This window comes from Phalacrocorax carbo, chromosome 8 (genome assembly GCF_963921805.1).
Source record: "Phalacrocorax carbo chromosome 8, bPhaCar2.1, whole genome shotgun sequence".
NCBI classification, from domain to species: Eukaryota; Metazoa; Chordata; class Aves; order Suliformes; family Phalacrocoracidae; genus Phalacrocorax; species Phalacrocorax carbo.
In genome coordinates, this window is record NC_087520.1 from 170,898 (window position 1) to 186,477 (window position 15,580).

Sequence of the window (15,580 nt, forward strand, 5' to 3'; positions counted from 1 at the left end):
ACAGAATCATTCTACATCCACTAATGTCAGCACAAGCATGATTCGCACATTTCAGTTTTTATTGTGGCATAACTGAATCAGAAGTCAGTCAGCTCCCAGACAGGTCAGTATCTTCTAACAACAAGCAAGTACCTTCTCCTTATTGGAGAGCGTTGGGTGCACAAACTTCCTGTAGAGGACACTGGAGCCCTTGGTGTAAGGGGAGAGCAGCCAAATCACAAATGCGATTTTCAGCTCGAAATAAAAGGGAAACCTGAGAGAAAGAGGGGAAAAAAAAAACAAAAGAGAGAGAGAGAGAAAGATGGGAGAACTGGAATCCAGATCAGCACAGAGACAGATGGAGGTAACCGGTAGAGAGCAGCATAGGCAGGAAGAGCAAAGGCAAGACAAAGGCTCAGAAACAAAAGAATCGGTATATCAGGTCAGAATAGCAGAACCCTCTGAAATCCTAGGACATACCTTCTTCGAGTCTCATTTAGTCTTTCATCCATAGCCATGAAAACTCCATAAACAGGGCATCTCTCAGCCCTGCAAACACACCAAATTAAAATCTGATAGCTACTCTCATCATTTTGAAGTTCGTTCAGAGAGTATCCACTGGATGTTAATATTATATTAGTTTCCCTCTCATTTTCCAAAATTTTCAACTATGTTTCTCAATAAATCTCAAGATCCTGCTAAGGTTCAGTGTCTGAAACTTCCAGTAGGTACTCCTCAGATAAGACACAAAAGCAGGATCAGTGTAAACAAAAAAAAGCAGGCAGCATGTAAGTCTTTCATCACTAACCCTTACCCAGTAAAGCCTCTGGGAAGATACAGGAGCAGAGACTGAAACAAGTGAATGCAAACTTTCTACTGTTTCTATTAGTAGTAGAAGACTTCTGTTTTCAGTGGTCCATTTTGAGCACGTGAACAAACCAATGCGCTTATACTTTTCAGATCTTTGTCTGCTTCTCAAAGTCTATGCAGGAAGATGCAAAACTGCTGAGCACTTTTGGAAGGCATGTAGCCATTTCATGTGTCTTTAAAAGGTGCAACTTTTGCCTAGTATTCTTTCAGAGATGTATGCAAAGCTCAAGCACTAAAGCAGTGAGGAAACTGATGATATCCTGTCCCAAAGGTTCAGTTGAAGACAAGTAGCGATGACTTGTCATTTTTGGAGGCCTCCATATTGCCAAGCATGACACACAGCACTGAAAGGATTAAAAACCTGCTTCCCCTGACTCCGCTCCACCCCACCCCCCGCTGGTGGAAGAGAATGTTATCACACAAAACACCACTCAGAGCACAGACATGCATCTGATCTGCTCCTCCACACAACAGGCTCACAAAGCAAACCAGCTCCCTTCCTTCTACTGTCTTTTGGGGTGGGTTTTTTTTGGTTTTTTTTGGTTTTTTTTTTGTTTTTTTTAAGTGTCTCAGCCCACCATGTCTCAAACTTTACCAGTTCATGTTAACAGCTTCTCCAAAATACTTTGTTATGAATGGATGAAGATCCTCTTACAGATACCATGTATTTATTCTAACTGTTTGCAAGTATAGGAGATGAAACAGCTAGGACAGCAGCTGCTACCCACAATATTTACAAACTTGCAGACTCTTCATAGGGAAAACTCCTAAAGGAGAGAGAGTTTATTCTTAGGATCCTAACACTACTCCTTTCTTCTTTAAAAAAAAAAACAAAACAACAAAAACAAACAAAACCAAAACAACCAAGGAACTCACCAAGAAAGAACAATGTCTGTGAGTGTTTCTGCAGTGGTGAAAAAGGCAAACACAATCCAGTACATCATCCACTTCACCTGCAAAAGAGCACATCCATCAGATTCCAGGAAAAAGCGAAATCTCCTCAGTAAAACTGACGCATCATCTCCACACATTAAGAGGAATTCAACAACAAGAAGGCATATCTAATCAGTATCTAATCCTGCCCTTTTTTTTTTCCCTTGTATCATCAGTTTGGACAGGACCAGGTATCATTCACTTTACTTCTAAAGCAACTCTATGAAACAAATGGTTAGCTCATCAATGCAGCAACATCAATCAGCTCTTTTATGAAGAAGTGTGTGAATAACAAAAAATCAACAGTAGCAACGGGGATCCCAGTGGCCAAGATATTTCAGAGAAGCTACATACCAGTAAATATTACTTCAGTATTAGGCAAAATAAAGACAATAATAATAAAAACAATTAGCAGATACACAGATATAGATAATGTAATGAAGAATATGTTTTTTGCAGAAAAAAATTAATCTCACAAATGTAGCTGAATTCTTACAAGGTTTCCATAAGGTCTTGCCATAGCGTTTCCCTTACAGGTAGGGTGTATGGAGTTTCTACAAAGTTTCCAACAGGCTTAAATAAACTCTCAAAGAAACTAAATTGTCAAGCATAAAAAGGAAGGGACTCTTGAGGATTAACTATTGGTTAAAAGAGAGGAAACAAAAGATAAAAAATAAATGGCAATTTTTCACATTGAGGAAAGTTAGCGGTGGAATGCCACAGGAATCAGCGTTAAGATCTGTGCTGCTCATCTTCACAAAAGACCTGGAAAAGGTTGCAAATAATAAGATGACAAATGTGCAGAAGATACTTTTCCATCCAGGGGACAAGGTATGAGTTGACTAAAGAATTCAGAAAGGGATCTATACTGACTGATGTCCAGTTGGCAGTTTGTTGCTTAACGTCATTAAACACAAAGGAATGAACTGACAGTATCTACTTTTTCCTAGTGAAAACTACTGCGGTTACATGAATTAGCTCATGCCACTCAGGAGTAGCCACTGTAGACAGCCTGACAAAACCATAAGCTCAGTGCTCACTAGAATTTTTCATTCTGCTTAAAAGAATGCTTAGGAGTATTAGAAGAGGAAATGAGAAGAACAGAAAACATTGCTTTGTTACTCTTTAAATAAACTGCGTGTTCACATCTTTGATACTGCACACAGGTCTCTTGCCCTCTGTTGCCTCCTACCACCCTCCACCCTAGGCTCTACAGCCAAAGACAAGAACAAATATAGCTCTTAAATAAACCAGCAGGATCAACTTCCAGAAGTCGCTTAAGTGCAGATGCCCAGAAACTAGAAGAGCAGAAAGCAGAGAATACTCAAAAATGGTTTTTTTTTTTCCTCTTTTGATGTTTGCAATCCACAGATTACAGATGCCTTCAAAAACTGTGGGTCTGGCCTGGTTTTGGCTGGGATAGTTAATTTTCTTCCTAGTAGCTGATATAGTACTTTGGTTTGGATTTAGTATAATAATGTTGGTAGCACACTGATGTTTCAGTTTTTGCTAAGTAGTGCTTACACTAGTCAGGGACTTTTCAGCTTCTCATGCTCTGCCACATGCACAAGAAGCCAGGAGGAAGGACAGCCAGGACACCTGACTCAAACTGGCCGAAAGGATATTCCTGACCATGTGATGTCATGCTTGGTATATAAACTGGGTGGAGCTGGTCAGGGGGCAGCCATCGCTGCTCGAGGATGGGCTGGGTATTGGTCAATGGGTGGTGAGCTATTGCATTGTGCATCACTTGTTTTGAATATTATCAGTTATTATTATTATATCTTCCTATGCTGTCCTATTAAACTATCTTTAGCTCAACCCACATGTTTTACTTCTTTTTTTTCTCCAATTCTCTCCCCCATCCCACCAGGGCAGGGGAGAGGGTAAGCAAGTGGCTGTGTGGTGCTTAGCTGCTGACTGGGTTTAAACCATGACAGGGTCAAACCAGGCTATTTTTTTTTTTTAATCCATTATAATCATAGAATCTTAGAACACTTTGGGTTGGAAGGTACGTCTTCAACTAGATCAGGTTGCTCAGAGCCCCATCCAACCTGACCTGAAATGTTTCCAGGATGGGGCATCCACAACCCCTCTGGGCAACCTGTTCTTCACTACCCTCATTGTAAAAAATGTCTTTGTTATATCTAGTCTGAATCTGCCCTCTTTTAGTTTAAAACCATTACCCCTTGTCCTGTTGCTGCAGGCCCTACTAACAAGTTTGTCCCCGTCTTTCCTATAAGCCCCTTTTAAGGACTGGAAGGCTGCAGTAAGGTCTCCCTGGAGCCTTCTCTTCTCCTGGCTGAACAAGCCCAACTGCCTCAGCCTTTCTTCATAGGAGAGGTGTTCCAGCCCTCTCATCATTTTCATGACCCTCCTCTGGACCCTCTCCATCAGGGCCATGCCTGTCTTGTGCTGGGCACCCCAGGGCTGGACCCAGAACTCCAGGTGGGGTCTCATCAGAGCGGCATAGAGGCAGAATTACCTCACTGGACCTGCTGGCCTCACTTACATAATCATAGAATCAGTTAGGTTGGAAAAGACCTTTAAGATCATTGAGTCCAACCATGCAACTCTTCTCCCAAATCCACCATGCCCATATCTTGTGTTAACTACTGTTGCTGGCAGTTTGCTGTTCCCTCTCAAAGAGACATAAAGACTCTTCATTGACATGGGTATAGAGTCACCCTTTCTACCAAAGGAAAACAGGGTGCTAAATAACTCACTGTACAATGTCATCAAGTAAACACTGTCACCATAATTACACTCAGACATGACTTCCTCATTATTTAGCCTGGTAGAAGAATATTCAGATTAAAAAAAAAAAAAAAAAGGACCACCAAGCTGGAACCAAGGTTTCTGGCCACAGGTCGCTGTGCTGCTTTTCTTCCCCTCACTTATATTCATCCCAATCTCCACAAAGGAATCCTCTGCTGAGCTGTTCAGCTTGACCTGCAGTTCTGAAATGATGGCCAGCAGATCTGCCTTCTCAGTCTGGAGCTGCTGCACCTGGGATTTCAGCTGCCTCACTTCCTTCTCGGGAGCCATGCAGCACTCCATTTCAGCTCCTTCTTCTTTTGATGCAGTCCAGGATATGGTTGGCTTTCTGGGCTGTGAGTGCACGTTGTTGGCTAGTGTCCCACTTTTCATTCACCAGTACTCCCAAAGTCCTTCCCCGCAGGGCTGCTCTCCATCCCTTCATCCCCCCGCCTCTGTTGGTATCTGGGGGTTGCCCCCACCCAGGTGCAGGACCCTACACATGGTCTTGTTGAACTTTGTGAAGTTCACATGGGTCTACTTCTTGAGCTTGTCCAGGTCCCTCTGGATGACATACCATCCCTCAGGCACGTCAAATGCACCACTCAGCATGGTGTCATCCGCAAACCTGCCGAGGGTGCACTCAATCCCACTATGTCACTGATGAAGATATTAAACAGTACTGGTCCCAGTACAGACCCCTGAGGGACACCACTTGCCACTGATCTCCATCTGGACATTGAGCCATTGACCACTACCCTCTGGATGCCACCATCCAACCAATTCCTCATCCACTGAACAGTCCACCCATCAAATCCGTACCTCTCCAATTTAGAGAGAAGGATGTTGTGGGGGACCATATCAAAAGCCTTACAGAAGTCCAGACAGACAACATCCATAGCTCTTCCCTGGTCTACTGATGTAGTCACTCCACCACAGAAGGCCATTATGTTGGTCAGGCAGCACTTATCCTCGGTGAAGCCATGCTGGCTGTCTTGAATCACCTCCCTGTCCTCCAAGTGCCTTAGCATAGCTTCTAGGAGGATCTGTTCCATGATCTTTCCAGGCACAGAGGCGAGGCCAACAGGTCGGTAGTTCCTAGTGTCCTCCTCGCTGTCCTTTTTAAAAATGGGTGCAATGTTTCCCTTTTTCCAGTCACCAGGGACTTCACCTGACTGCCATGACTTCCCAGTTATCATGGGGAGTGGCTTGGCAACTACACCAGCCAACTGCTGATTGCATAGTTCTGAGGAACTCTGGGATGCATCTTGTCAGGTCCCATAGGCTTATGTATGGTCAGGTTCCTCAGGTGGTCACAAACCTGATCTTCTCTTACAGGGGGAAGGACTTTGCTTCCCCAGTCCCCATCTTGCAGTCCATCCACTTGAGAGGTGTGGGAAGAGAGGTTGCCAGTGAAGACCGAGGCAAAAAAGTTGTTGAGCACCTCAGCCTTCTCCTTGTTCATCAGTACCAGTTTACCAGTCTTGTTCTTCAGGGGGTACGCTTTCTGTGACCTTCCTTTTCTGGCTGACATACCTGTAGAAGCCCTTCTTGTTCTTTGCATTCCTTGCCAAGGTCAGCTTCAGCTGTGCCTTTGCCTTCCTGACCCCATCCCTACAAAGCCTGGCAACGTCCCTACACTCTTCCCAGGATACCTGTCCCTGCTTCCGCTGCCTGTGCATTTCCTGCTTGACCTTTAGTTTGACCAGCAGGTCTTGACTCATCTATGACAGTCTCTTCCCTTTCTTTCCTGATTTCTTACATCTGGGTATCAAGACATCTTGCACTCTGTGGAAAGTGTCCCTAAAGATCTGCCAGCTTAAAAAGGAGTCAGGTCTTTGCTGCTCAAACTGATGACCACCAACTTCAGCTAACTGCACATATGTAATCTCCCCAACTTGCACCAAGCATCTAAATAAATTCAATAAATGCAAAGGCATAACTGGAATGTAGATTTCACCAAAGCTGAAGATGGCATGTAGAAAGAAATTACTTTTAAAACAGTCTGAGCTGCTAGAAGCAGTTTGCCACAGCTGCTCACGGACTTACCACAAATTTATGTCATGGTGGGGGAGAAGAGTAAGTTTGCGCTGTGCTCTGATGCCACTGATGGACTGCTTGTGGTAGCTTGGTCTGTGTCAACTCAGTCTTCAATACACCACACTCTCTAGCACAGACAGATCTGCAAGATCTTTATTTCCTCGCCAGTGTTGGCTCTTAAGCCCTATACACAAGTGGCAGTACATAGACACAGCTGGCTTTGAAAATGTGCAGCACAGCATTCAAGTTTTCCAATGACTTTTCACACAAAGAAAGTTTGGACAGATATCGGCCCCCTTTCCTGCGTTTAACAAAATTGTTTTTTCCCTGTCTTTCCTCTTATGTTGAGAAGGAAGAAGCCCTCCAAAGAGAAGTGAATTAGGCAGATGGCAGTTTAACATCTAAATGCTTATTTCTGAAGGACAAATAATTTATATACAAGATCAGTTTCAGCAGTTCAAATACAGTTCCTTCAACCAACTTCAGTGTTTTTACTGAAAATAAAAACAAGAAAAAATTTTCTGCTGCAGCAATCCAGAACTACCTCCTTCACAAAAGCTATATCAATGAAGCATTTTGCCAGTATGGCAAAAATGAATGCCATATTTTTCCACATCAGCCCTGGTGGGGCTTACAACCAGGCGATTAGTCAATATTATTGTTAGGACAACTTCATGATACTCGGGTACTGGATCTTATTTCTTTTTCACCATCAGATTAGGGAAGTCTTACAGCAATTTAGATAACATCTACCAAAAGAAAATCAGATCAACAGAATATTTAAATTCTGCAAGGAAACACAGCCTTTACGTACCTCAACAGCTAACCTACCCACAGAAAATAAGCAGGTTTTTACTGTAGAGAATGCCTACAAATTCAAAGGCTCCATATTTACCGGTTCTTTGAGCTCCGGAACAACCGTACTACAGACTGTTTTAAAAAGTGAGGTGGTTTTCTTCTTCCCCCTCAAGTTATCAACATAACAATTTAAAGCTTCAAAATCTGAGTCTGTCTTCCAGTTACAGTATCTGTGTTAACTTTAACACAATCATGCCGTGAGACACACTCGTGAGCCAGAATAAAATTCTGCATTAAAAAAATACACATTTCATGCCACAAATGAAGGTCGTAGGCAGCTGGAAGGAAAGAGGAGAGGAAGGGCAGAGAAGACAATAGTAATATGATACTACTTTATACATAACTTCAAAGGTAACTGTGAAGTCACAGGATCATGTGATTATTCAGATAGCTTCTTTCATGCTTTCTTTCAGTTTCTAATGATATTGTTAATAAACTTCAAAGTTCAGTAAGGTTCAGCATCGTATTTATGACTATATCTCTAATACTCACTTAAAACACTGTATCGGTGGTCAATGCCTCCTGAACGTTCACATTTTAACTTCTCTGCTGAGACCAGTATTTTAAAAAAAACCAACACAAACCAGAAACACAACAACAAACCAACCAAAACCCAAAATATCTCAACCAGATGTTGTGGTTTGTAAAGCTGTCGGCTGCGAGCGAGACTCTCACCTCAGCAGGCACCTCCTTCAAAAACCAGTCGCTGAATTTTAATCCAATACATAGGAAAGGTCTAGGCAATTCTAGAGGACTGAAAGCAACATGAGACAAAAAAACCTGACTATATCCTGCAATATTTATTTTTGACATACCATTTTGTAAGGCACAGAGCCAGTTGGATGAGGAGTCTCAAACTGCGCCACAGAGCAATATTGACAAATTATACCCTGTTCATTCATGTCACCTCTCTTCTCCATCAGGTTATTTCTCACCCTAGATAAACAGAAACTCAGCCCACCTATAAGCCGAAACAGCTGTCTCCACTGGGCCACTTAGAAACACCCCTTCTGTAAGAAGGCAACGCGTCACATCACTAAAAAGCATCTAGTATTTTAAATACAGTAATTGGAACAACGGTGTAGACAAAGACAGAGAAGGGGAAATGACTCCAGAAAGGGAGGAGGACGAAGCCTGTACCAACAGAAAACACCGATCACAAGCAAGGTGGATAGGAAGACACAAGCCAAGCAGAATTACTCAGCCTTTCAGAAGAAAGCAAAAGCAATACTGGAGAAGGAGCATAAGGACACGGAGTAAGGATAAAGTTAGAGGAAAGAACTTGTTTCAGATGCTTCCAGACTACAGTGTTTTCCCCCGCTCTCCCTTCCTCACTCAGCATCTCCTGAGGAAAAACAGCTGGCGTTTACGGTTTGAAACCTCCCGTGTCAGTAAGCGCCCTTCCTCGGCAACTCCTCCGGGGGCTGCCGGGGCTGCTGCTCGGGCAGCCCGGCTGTCCCGGCGCCCCAGGAGCCGGTGAGCCCCCTCCCCGGGGCCAGGCGGCCGCTGCGCCGGCACGCCGAGCGCGTACTCACGTATTCCTTCACGTTTTTCGTCTTCACGGCCTTGTAGGAGGAGTACGCAGGGTAGAGGGTGCCGAAGATGAGCCTGCGAGAAGAACAGACCCCTCAGCGCTTCGCGGCGCCCCGCGCTGCCAGCAGCCTCCGCCCGCCGCCACGGGGGACTCCCAGGCGGCTCCCGGCGGGACCCCGCTCTCCCGTGACCGCCCCAGGCGGGGCTCGGCCGCCCCCGCCGCGGCACCGCCCTTGGGCCACCACAGTCGGCGCCGACCCGCCGGTACGCGGCCGGCTGCGAGGCGGCCCCCCCCCCACAGCCGCCGCCCCCCCGGTGCGCTGCAGCCCCGCTCCGGGCGGCGGCCGCGTCCCTGGGCCACGCCGCAGGAACGCCCTACGCGGTGGCCCGCGCATCCCCCCGCCCCAGCCGCCCGCACTCACACCACGAGGCGGGAGATGATCCAGGAGACCATGGCGGCGCCGGGCGGGCTCGGGCGGCGGCTCGGGGCCCGGCGGCGGCGAGAGGCGGCTCCGAAAGGGCAGGTTCCTGCAGCAAGCGCAGCCCCGCCCGGGTACTTGAAGGGGAGGAGCCGACGCGTCGGAGGCGACGGGCCGCAGCGCGCCCTGAACATCCCGCCCGCGCCGCTGCGGAGGCCCGGCGGCTCCGGCCGCCCGCCCCGCACGGGGGGACGCGCCCCGGGGAGAGCCGGGGCCCGGCCAGCGCCGGGGGGGGGGAGCCGCCGCCCCCGGGGGCGGGAAGGCTGACGGCAGCGCAGCGGGAAAGGGACCTCCTGGGAAGATGGTGGAGAGTAAAATGTGCAATGTAAGAAAATTACAGAAGAGAAAGTGCTGAATTCAGCCCGCGGATGCTTCGGGAGACAGTAATACAGACCGCAGGAGAAGCCATCTTCCGGGAAGTTGCCTTCCCAAGGCAGCTCAAGACAACAGCGATTAAATGCTGCAAACAAAGAGATTAGTGAAGTTTAAAAGCATTTCAAAGTCCCACGGCTCCCAGTTTCACCCCAAACCAGATATAAAACAAAACTAACTTGCCGACACGGAAGTCGGGATTATCAAACCGAAGGGATGAAGGATGTTACTCGCAGCTTCCAGGACAATTCGGCATCGCCTAGTGCTCCTATTCATAGACGCTTCAGCTGAGAGGCCAAGGGGTGCTTAACTCTCAGACAAGGCTGAACGGGGGGCGTGGGGAGGGAAATAGCCGTGTTGTAGGCTGGGAAGGCATATGGTGAAGCATACCAGAGTACCAGAAATTGTTATATTTTAACAACTCGCCAAGGAACACTGTTAAGAGAATCTTCCTCCTCAGTCAATGCCAGAGTTACTTAGTGGCTCCTTTTGCCTGCACCTGGCAGCCTGTACGTATGCATCACACTCAAGGATTGATAAGGCCCAGTACACAGATCTCTGAAGCGCACTATGACAACCATTATATAAGCTGTTTTTAATTAAAAAAAAAAAAAAGATTTGCTAGAAAACTGTTGTGGTTCTTCAGCTAACAAAAAAAATAAAAAACCAAACCCTGAACAAAGGCACTATAGCAATGTCTAATTACTTGCCAAATAGTGTTTAGGAAAAGGAAAGAGACCAAAGAAAGAGTCAGAGCAAAAACAAAGAGCTGCTAGGGAAGAATTCTCTCACGAATACATGAACTTCAGTATAATGAGCAATGATGAAAAATACAAAACATTATCAACTTTCCATTGCATGTAAGAGTTGAAAACACAAATGCCTCTACAGACAGTGAACATTTTGTCATAGTCTTTTGGGTATGAATGGTCACAAAAAGGTTGCATAAGGGACTGCACAATTTACACCATTGATAGCATAACTGACCCACAAATAGGATACAAGGAATCTGGTCTCACACATCCAAGTAACTAAAAAACATACACCTTCACCAAAGCAATTAGATTTCTAACCACACCTGTTTCATATCAGGGATAAGGATGGCAACAGCTCTGGTACTTGAATAATGCGTTCATACTCAGGTGGGTGGAAAATGCAAATAGTCAGAGACCTGGCAAGTACAATGCATAAAGCGTGTGCAAGTGCTAACTAACTAACTGCAGGATGGGTAAGTTGCACCTGAATAAAATGTGCCTTAGGGTTTTAAACTGTTTAACGTGCCAAGGAGCAGTATGAGGATTTACAGTGCATTAGAAATAAATGGTGGTAAGAAGAATAGCATATGAACACCAACATTAGTAGAGCAGGTGGTCTTGTGAATGTCTTAAGTGGCAGCTCATTGTTAAGCAGCACATTGAGCTTTAGAGCAACTTCAGGAAAGGTATTTTAAGTTAGCAGTTTACAGTTAGCATTAAGTAGCTCAATTTCTTTCCATATTATAAAGAAGAATGAGAAATTAATTCAGTAACTTACCTTCCCACAAGGAGAAACTACTGGTTCTGAAGGGCTATTTTTGGATCAAAAGCCAGCTGCAGGTCAAATTAAAATAGAATGATTTATTAGTGGTATTAATTATTAGTAATATTGTATAGTACCATGTAATTAAGACCCTAAGACCTACCCAGTAAGCTGCAGGCTGATTTCAGATTCTGAGATGCACTGGGAGAGAGTGAGCACAAGCACATCTATGCATCCCAGATAGACAGGGGATAAGTTTGGGAAAACATTGAAGCTGATGATCAGAAGATAAGATACTTACTCATAACCAGAGTCTGTAAGATGCATTGTCCACAGGTGCTTCCATGCTGTGCTTCACTCACACTGTGTCGATTCACACTCCTTTTCCACCAAAGCAATACTTAAAAGATACGGTTGATGCATGACTAAGTTACTAGCGTGTGCCATACAGCTCAACCAATACCCTCTTAACTGCAGGAGCTCAGAGAGCTATCAGAAGTGAGGAAGGAGAGGGAAGTCAATACGTACACAGAAGCAATAATTTTGAAGAATATCCATGCCTGGTAACTTCTTTCATCTTATTTGTATTGCAGGTAAATTCAAGCTACAGCTTGACATCTAACTCCTCTGCTCCAATTCTGATTCCACATCCTTAGGTTCTACAAGCGGGTGTCTCAGAATCTTTCTGGATCACAACCTTTGATGTATTAAGTACTTAATTTTTTCCCATATTTACATTGTCTGATTCAGTTGCCTCAGAGTACAGTTTATAAACAGAGGAAAGATTAAGTGTTGTAAAATTAGCCCTTGCAGACTGTTACATTATTAATCACTATCAAGAAAGGGAAGGAGTTGTTGGGTTGAAAAGTGAAATCTTTTGGCTGGGGCCATTATTTCTTCCTCTTCACCTGAGACTGAGAGAAAAAGATGAATGTGTCCTTTGTAACATTTTGAAGGCTCTCTGAAACTGTTGAATGACAGAGCTGAGTGTGCCCTTGCATGGCTGAGCACAAACCAAGCGTCAGTATTGCGAATGCAATCCAAATTCAACTTAGGCAGGCCAATAGCCATATAATCCTGAATTCCTGCTTGTCTGTAGTTCCGCAGGACATTGGCTAAAAGACAGACAGAGCTTAGAGCCAATATTCAAAAATGGTGCCTGCCCACTGTCTTGTGCAGCTCCATTTAGTAATGGCAAGAGAGCATTCAGTAGAACAAATGTCATGACTGCAGTGAACTAAATCTTAAGAGACGCAACTGAAGTTTTTATTTTCCCTCTGCTCAAAAATTTCCGATTTAATCTGCTTGCATTCCATATCAGCTGCCCCTTAAAATTTGTAACTGGAAAATACTGTGATAAAAACTACTGATTGTACATCTTTAGCAATTTTATAATCACTTTGGCTGGCTACTTTTGCTATAAGCTCTATATGAAGTATGATAGAACTAGCGGTGGGTACTGGAAGGTGTTTATACCGACTCTTCACACAAACCCTGTTCAGGGAGCATCATAACACATGCTCTTGAGAGTACCCTGACCATACACATGCAAATGTGTATTTGACAGGCCCCAGAGCAGCTGTCATTACTCAGGAAAGCTTGCACAGTCATCACTACTGGAAATCTCAACGCGTAGCATTAGTAAGAAATGCAGCAACAGGAGTGGTTCAGAAATAGATAATGAACACCATTATCTCACCACAGAAATGCATGGTGAACAAACTTTTAAAACCCTGCACATAGCTTGAATCATCTTCCCTCAAAAATGGGCTAGCTGAACACAAAGGAGGCACAAGAGAGTCAACGAGAACAAATAAGAGGCACTAAGCAGGTACTAGGCAAAGATTGTACAGTCCAAAACTGCTCATCTTGGAAGACAGATGCACTGGGAGAGTGAAATGGCACATAAATATGAAGCTATGAAAATAGTCAAAGGGGTAAACAGAGGAGAAACACTTGGGGAAGAAGGATCTGGAGCCCAGTTAGATTACTAAGCTAACAAAGGTACATACTTTCAAACAAAGCATAACTAAATTTTGCAACTCTGTCAAACGATGTAGTAGAAGCTCTAAATACAATTACTTCCAGCATCAACATGATAGACTTGCAGTGAGCGTCACAGCCTAATTACAAATACCATAAAATATACTCGACCGTGTAAGGCTACAGTAGAAAGCAGAAGCTAAGCATGTTTGAAAGAAAATGAAAGCAAAACAAACCCCTGCAGCTGTCTGGGTTATATATATATATATTTATATATAAAATGTAATATATATGTAATGTACAATATATACATCCACAAATATAGGAATGTCATATATGATCTATATATTTATATATCTGATTAGTATAAATAAAAACCTATGTGTTTGCAGATACACAATACATTAAAATTCTATTTCAGAAATTCTGAAATTGCTGTACATTTTAAGAGCTGACAATTACAGCTTTTAATCAGCTGAAGACCTTCTCTTGGTGGCGAACAAGCAAGAATTTCTAAGTGGCTTCTGAATCTACTTGAAAGAACATTTGTGCCCCGTATAAAAAAAAACCTATCTACTTGGAAAAAAACGTGCCAAAAGAAGTGGTATTCTCCATCTCCTGATGCATACAATCCACGTGAAGGATAGAAGTTTTCAAATATGTTACTGGAACAGATTTACCAGATCAACTTACAAATTCTTCCTGTCTTCATCTAGACTAAAATCTGGGTTGCTACGTATTTCTTAATTTTCCATGTGTAACTTTTGTGCAAATCATTCCTCTGATTTTGGCTGAATATTGTTTTAGGTTGGTTGTACTCTATGATTAATAAAAGAGGAAATTCAAGGGACAGAAACCGTGTTTGATAGACTCAAACCAAACAAACGTCCAGCGTGAGATGCAGAACTCAGTGTAGATCACTGCACTGGCAATGACTGAAGCTACTGCATTACACATAGCCAAATCTTTGCCTTTTTGATCTTTAATTTTAATTGCTGATATGCACACATGCACGCAAATGAGGGAAACAGCTGTAGTTAACCATTCAGAATGGGTTTTGTGCACAGAGTACAACAGAAGTGTACAAGAAATTCTGCACAATAGGAATATAGGGAAGCTGAATGGCCCACGGGTCTGGGATAATACTTTTCAGCAGCAGCAGACCAAATTAGCCCACATTCACAGGATAGCTGCAAAGGTATGAAGGCAGCAAAAGCCCAGGAGCGAACTGCTTGCACTCAATAAGGAACCTAAGAAGCTGCCAGCATGCCACATGCCAGTGAACCAAACTGCTGCTGCCATCACAACCTCCGAGGTCAGAAACCGGGGAAGGTTTACCACCCCATCCATAGCTCCAGTGGAGAGGGCAGCTCTGAACCCCAACCTGCTAGGAAGACAGCAAGAGGTAGGGAAGCACAGCACAAGAGATGCTGTTTATGTGCCCTGGTTCCGGCTGGGATAGAGTTAATTTTCTTCATAGCACCATACTAGCTACTACGTTTTGCGTTTGTGCTAAAAACAGTGTTGATAACATAGGGGTGTTCTAGTTGTTGCTAAGTCGTGCTTACACTAGCCAAGGACTTTTCCAGCTCCCCATGCTCTGCCAGGTGCAGAAAAGCTGGGAGGGAACACAGCTGCAATAGCTGATCCCAGCTGACCACAGGGATATTCCACACCATATGACATCATGCTCAGCATAGAAAGCTGGGGGAATAAGGAGGAAGGGGGGGAAACATGACATTCAGTGTTACGGCATTTGTCCTCCCAAGTAACCGTTAGGCATGAAGGAGCCCTGCTGTCCTGGGGATGGCTGAGCACCCGCCTGCCCGTGGGAAGGGGTAAATGAATTCCTTTTTTTGCTTTGCTTTGCTTCCGCACGCAGCTTTTGCTTTACCTGTTAAACTGTCTTTATCCCAACCCATGAATTTTCTCACTTTTGATCTTCTGGTTCTCTCCTCCATCCCACCAGGGGGGAGTGAGCGAGTGGCTGCGTGGGGCTCAGTCGCTGACTGGGGCTAAACCATGACATTATGACAAGACGGCCCTCTACCCAAACTTACCTCTGAGAATCAGGAATCTGCAGGTAGCTTGGTATGCTCCCAGCACATACCTGGGATGCCAGGCATAAAACACCCAAGCCTTCTGGTCAGACACAGGGCAAGGAGTTAACAGGGAGCCTACCCTACCAGAGGCAGAAGCTGAGACAAACGCAAAGCGGGAATATCAGTGCACAAGTCTGAAAGAAACTGCCCAGGCTG

At 44.5% G+C, this 15,580-nt stretch overlaps 1 protein-coding gene across 2 annotated transcripts in view; it reads right to left on the reverse strand.

Annotated features, from left to right (window-relative positions):
- Nucleotides 1-9,600, reverse strand: part of REEP2 (receptor accessory protein 2) — a 30,296-nt gene extending 20,696 nt beyond the window's left edge. Inside the window, exons 1-5 of one of the 2 annotated variants that reach the window (XM_064458184.1) lie at nucleotides 9,393-9,600; nucleotides 8,973-9,045; nucleotides 1,726-1,802; nucleotides 460-528; nucleotides 133-253 (exon numbers count right to left, since the gene is read on the reverse strand). In XM_064458184.1, the coding sequence (XP_064314254.1) occupies nucleotides 133-253; nucleotides 460-528; nucleotides 1,726-1,802; nucleotides 8,973-9,045; nucleotides 9,393-9,583 (531 nt within the window). In that variant the 5' untranslated portion in view covers nucleotides 9,584-9,600. The remainder of the gene's footprint in view (nucleotides 1-132; nucleotides 254-459; nucleotides 529-1,725; nucleotides 1,803-8,972; nucleotides 9,046-9,392) is intronic. The other variant, XM_064458185.1, reaches the window with a different exon arrangement.
- Between the last annotated feature and the right edge of the window lie 5,980 nt (nucleotides 9,601-15,580).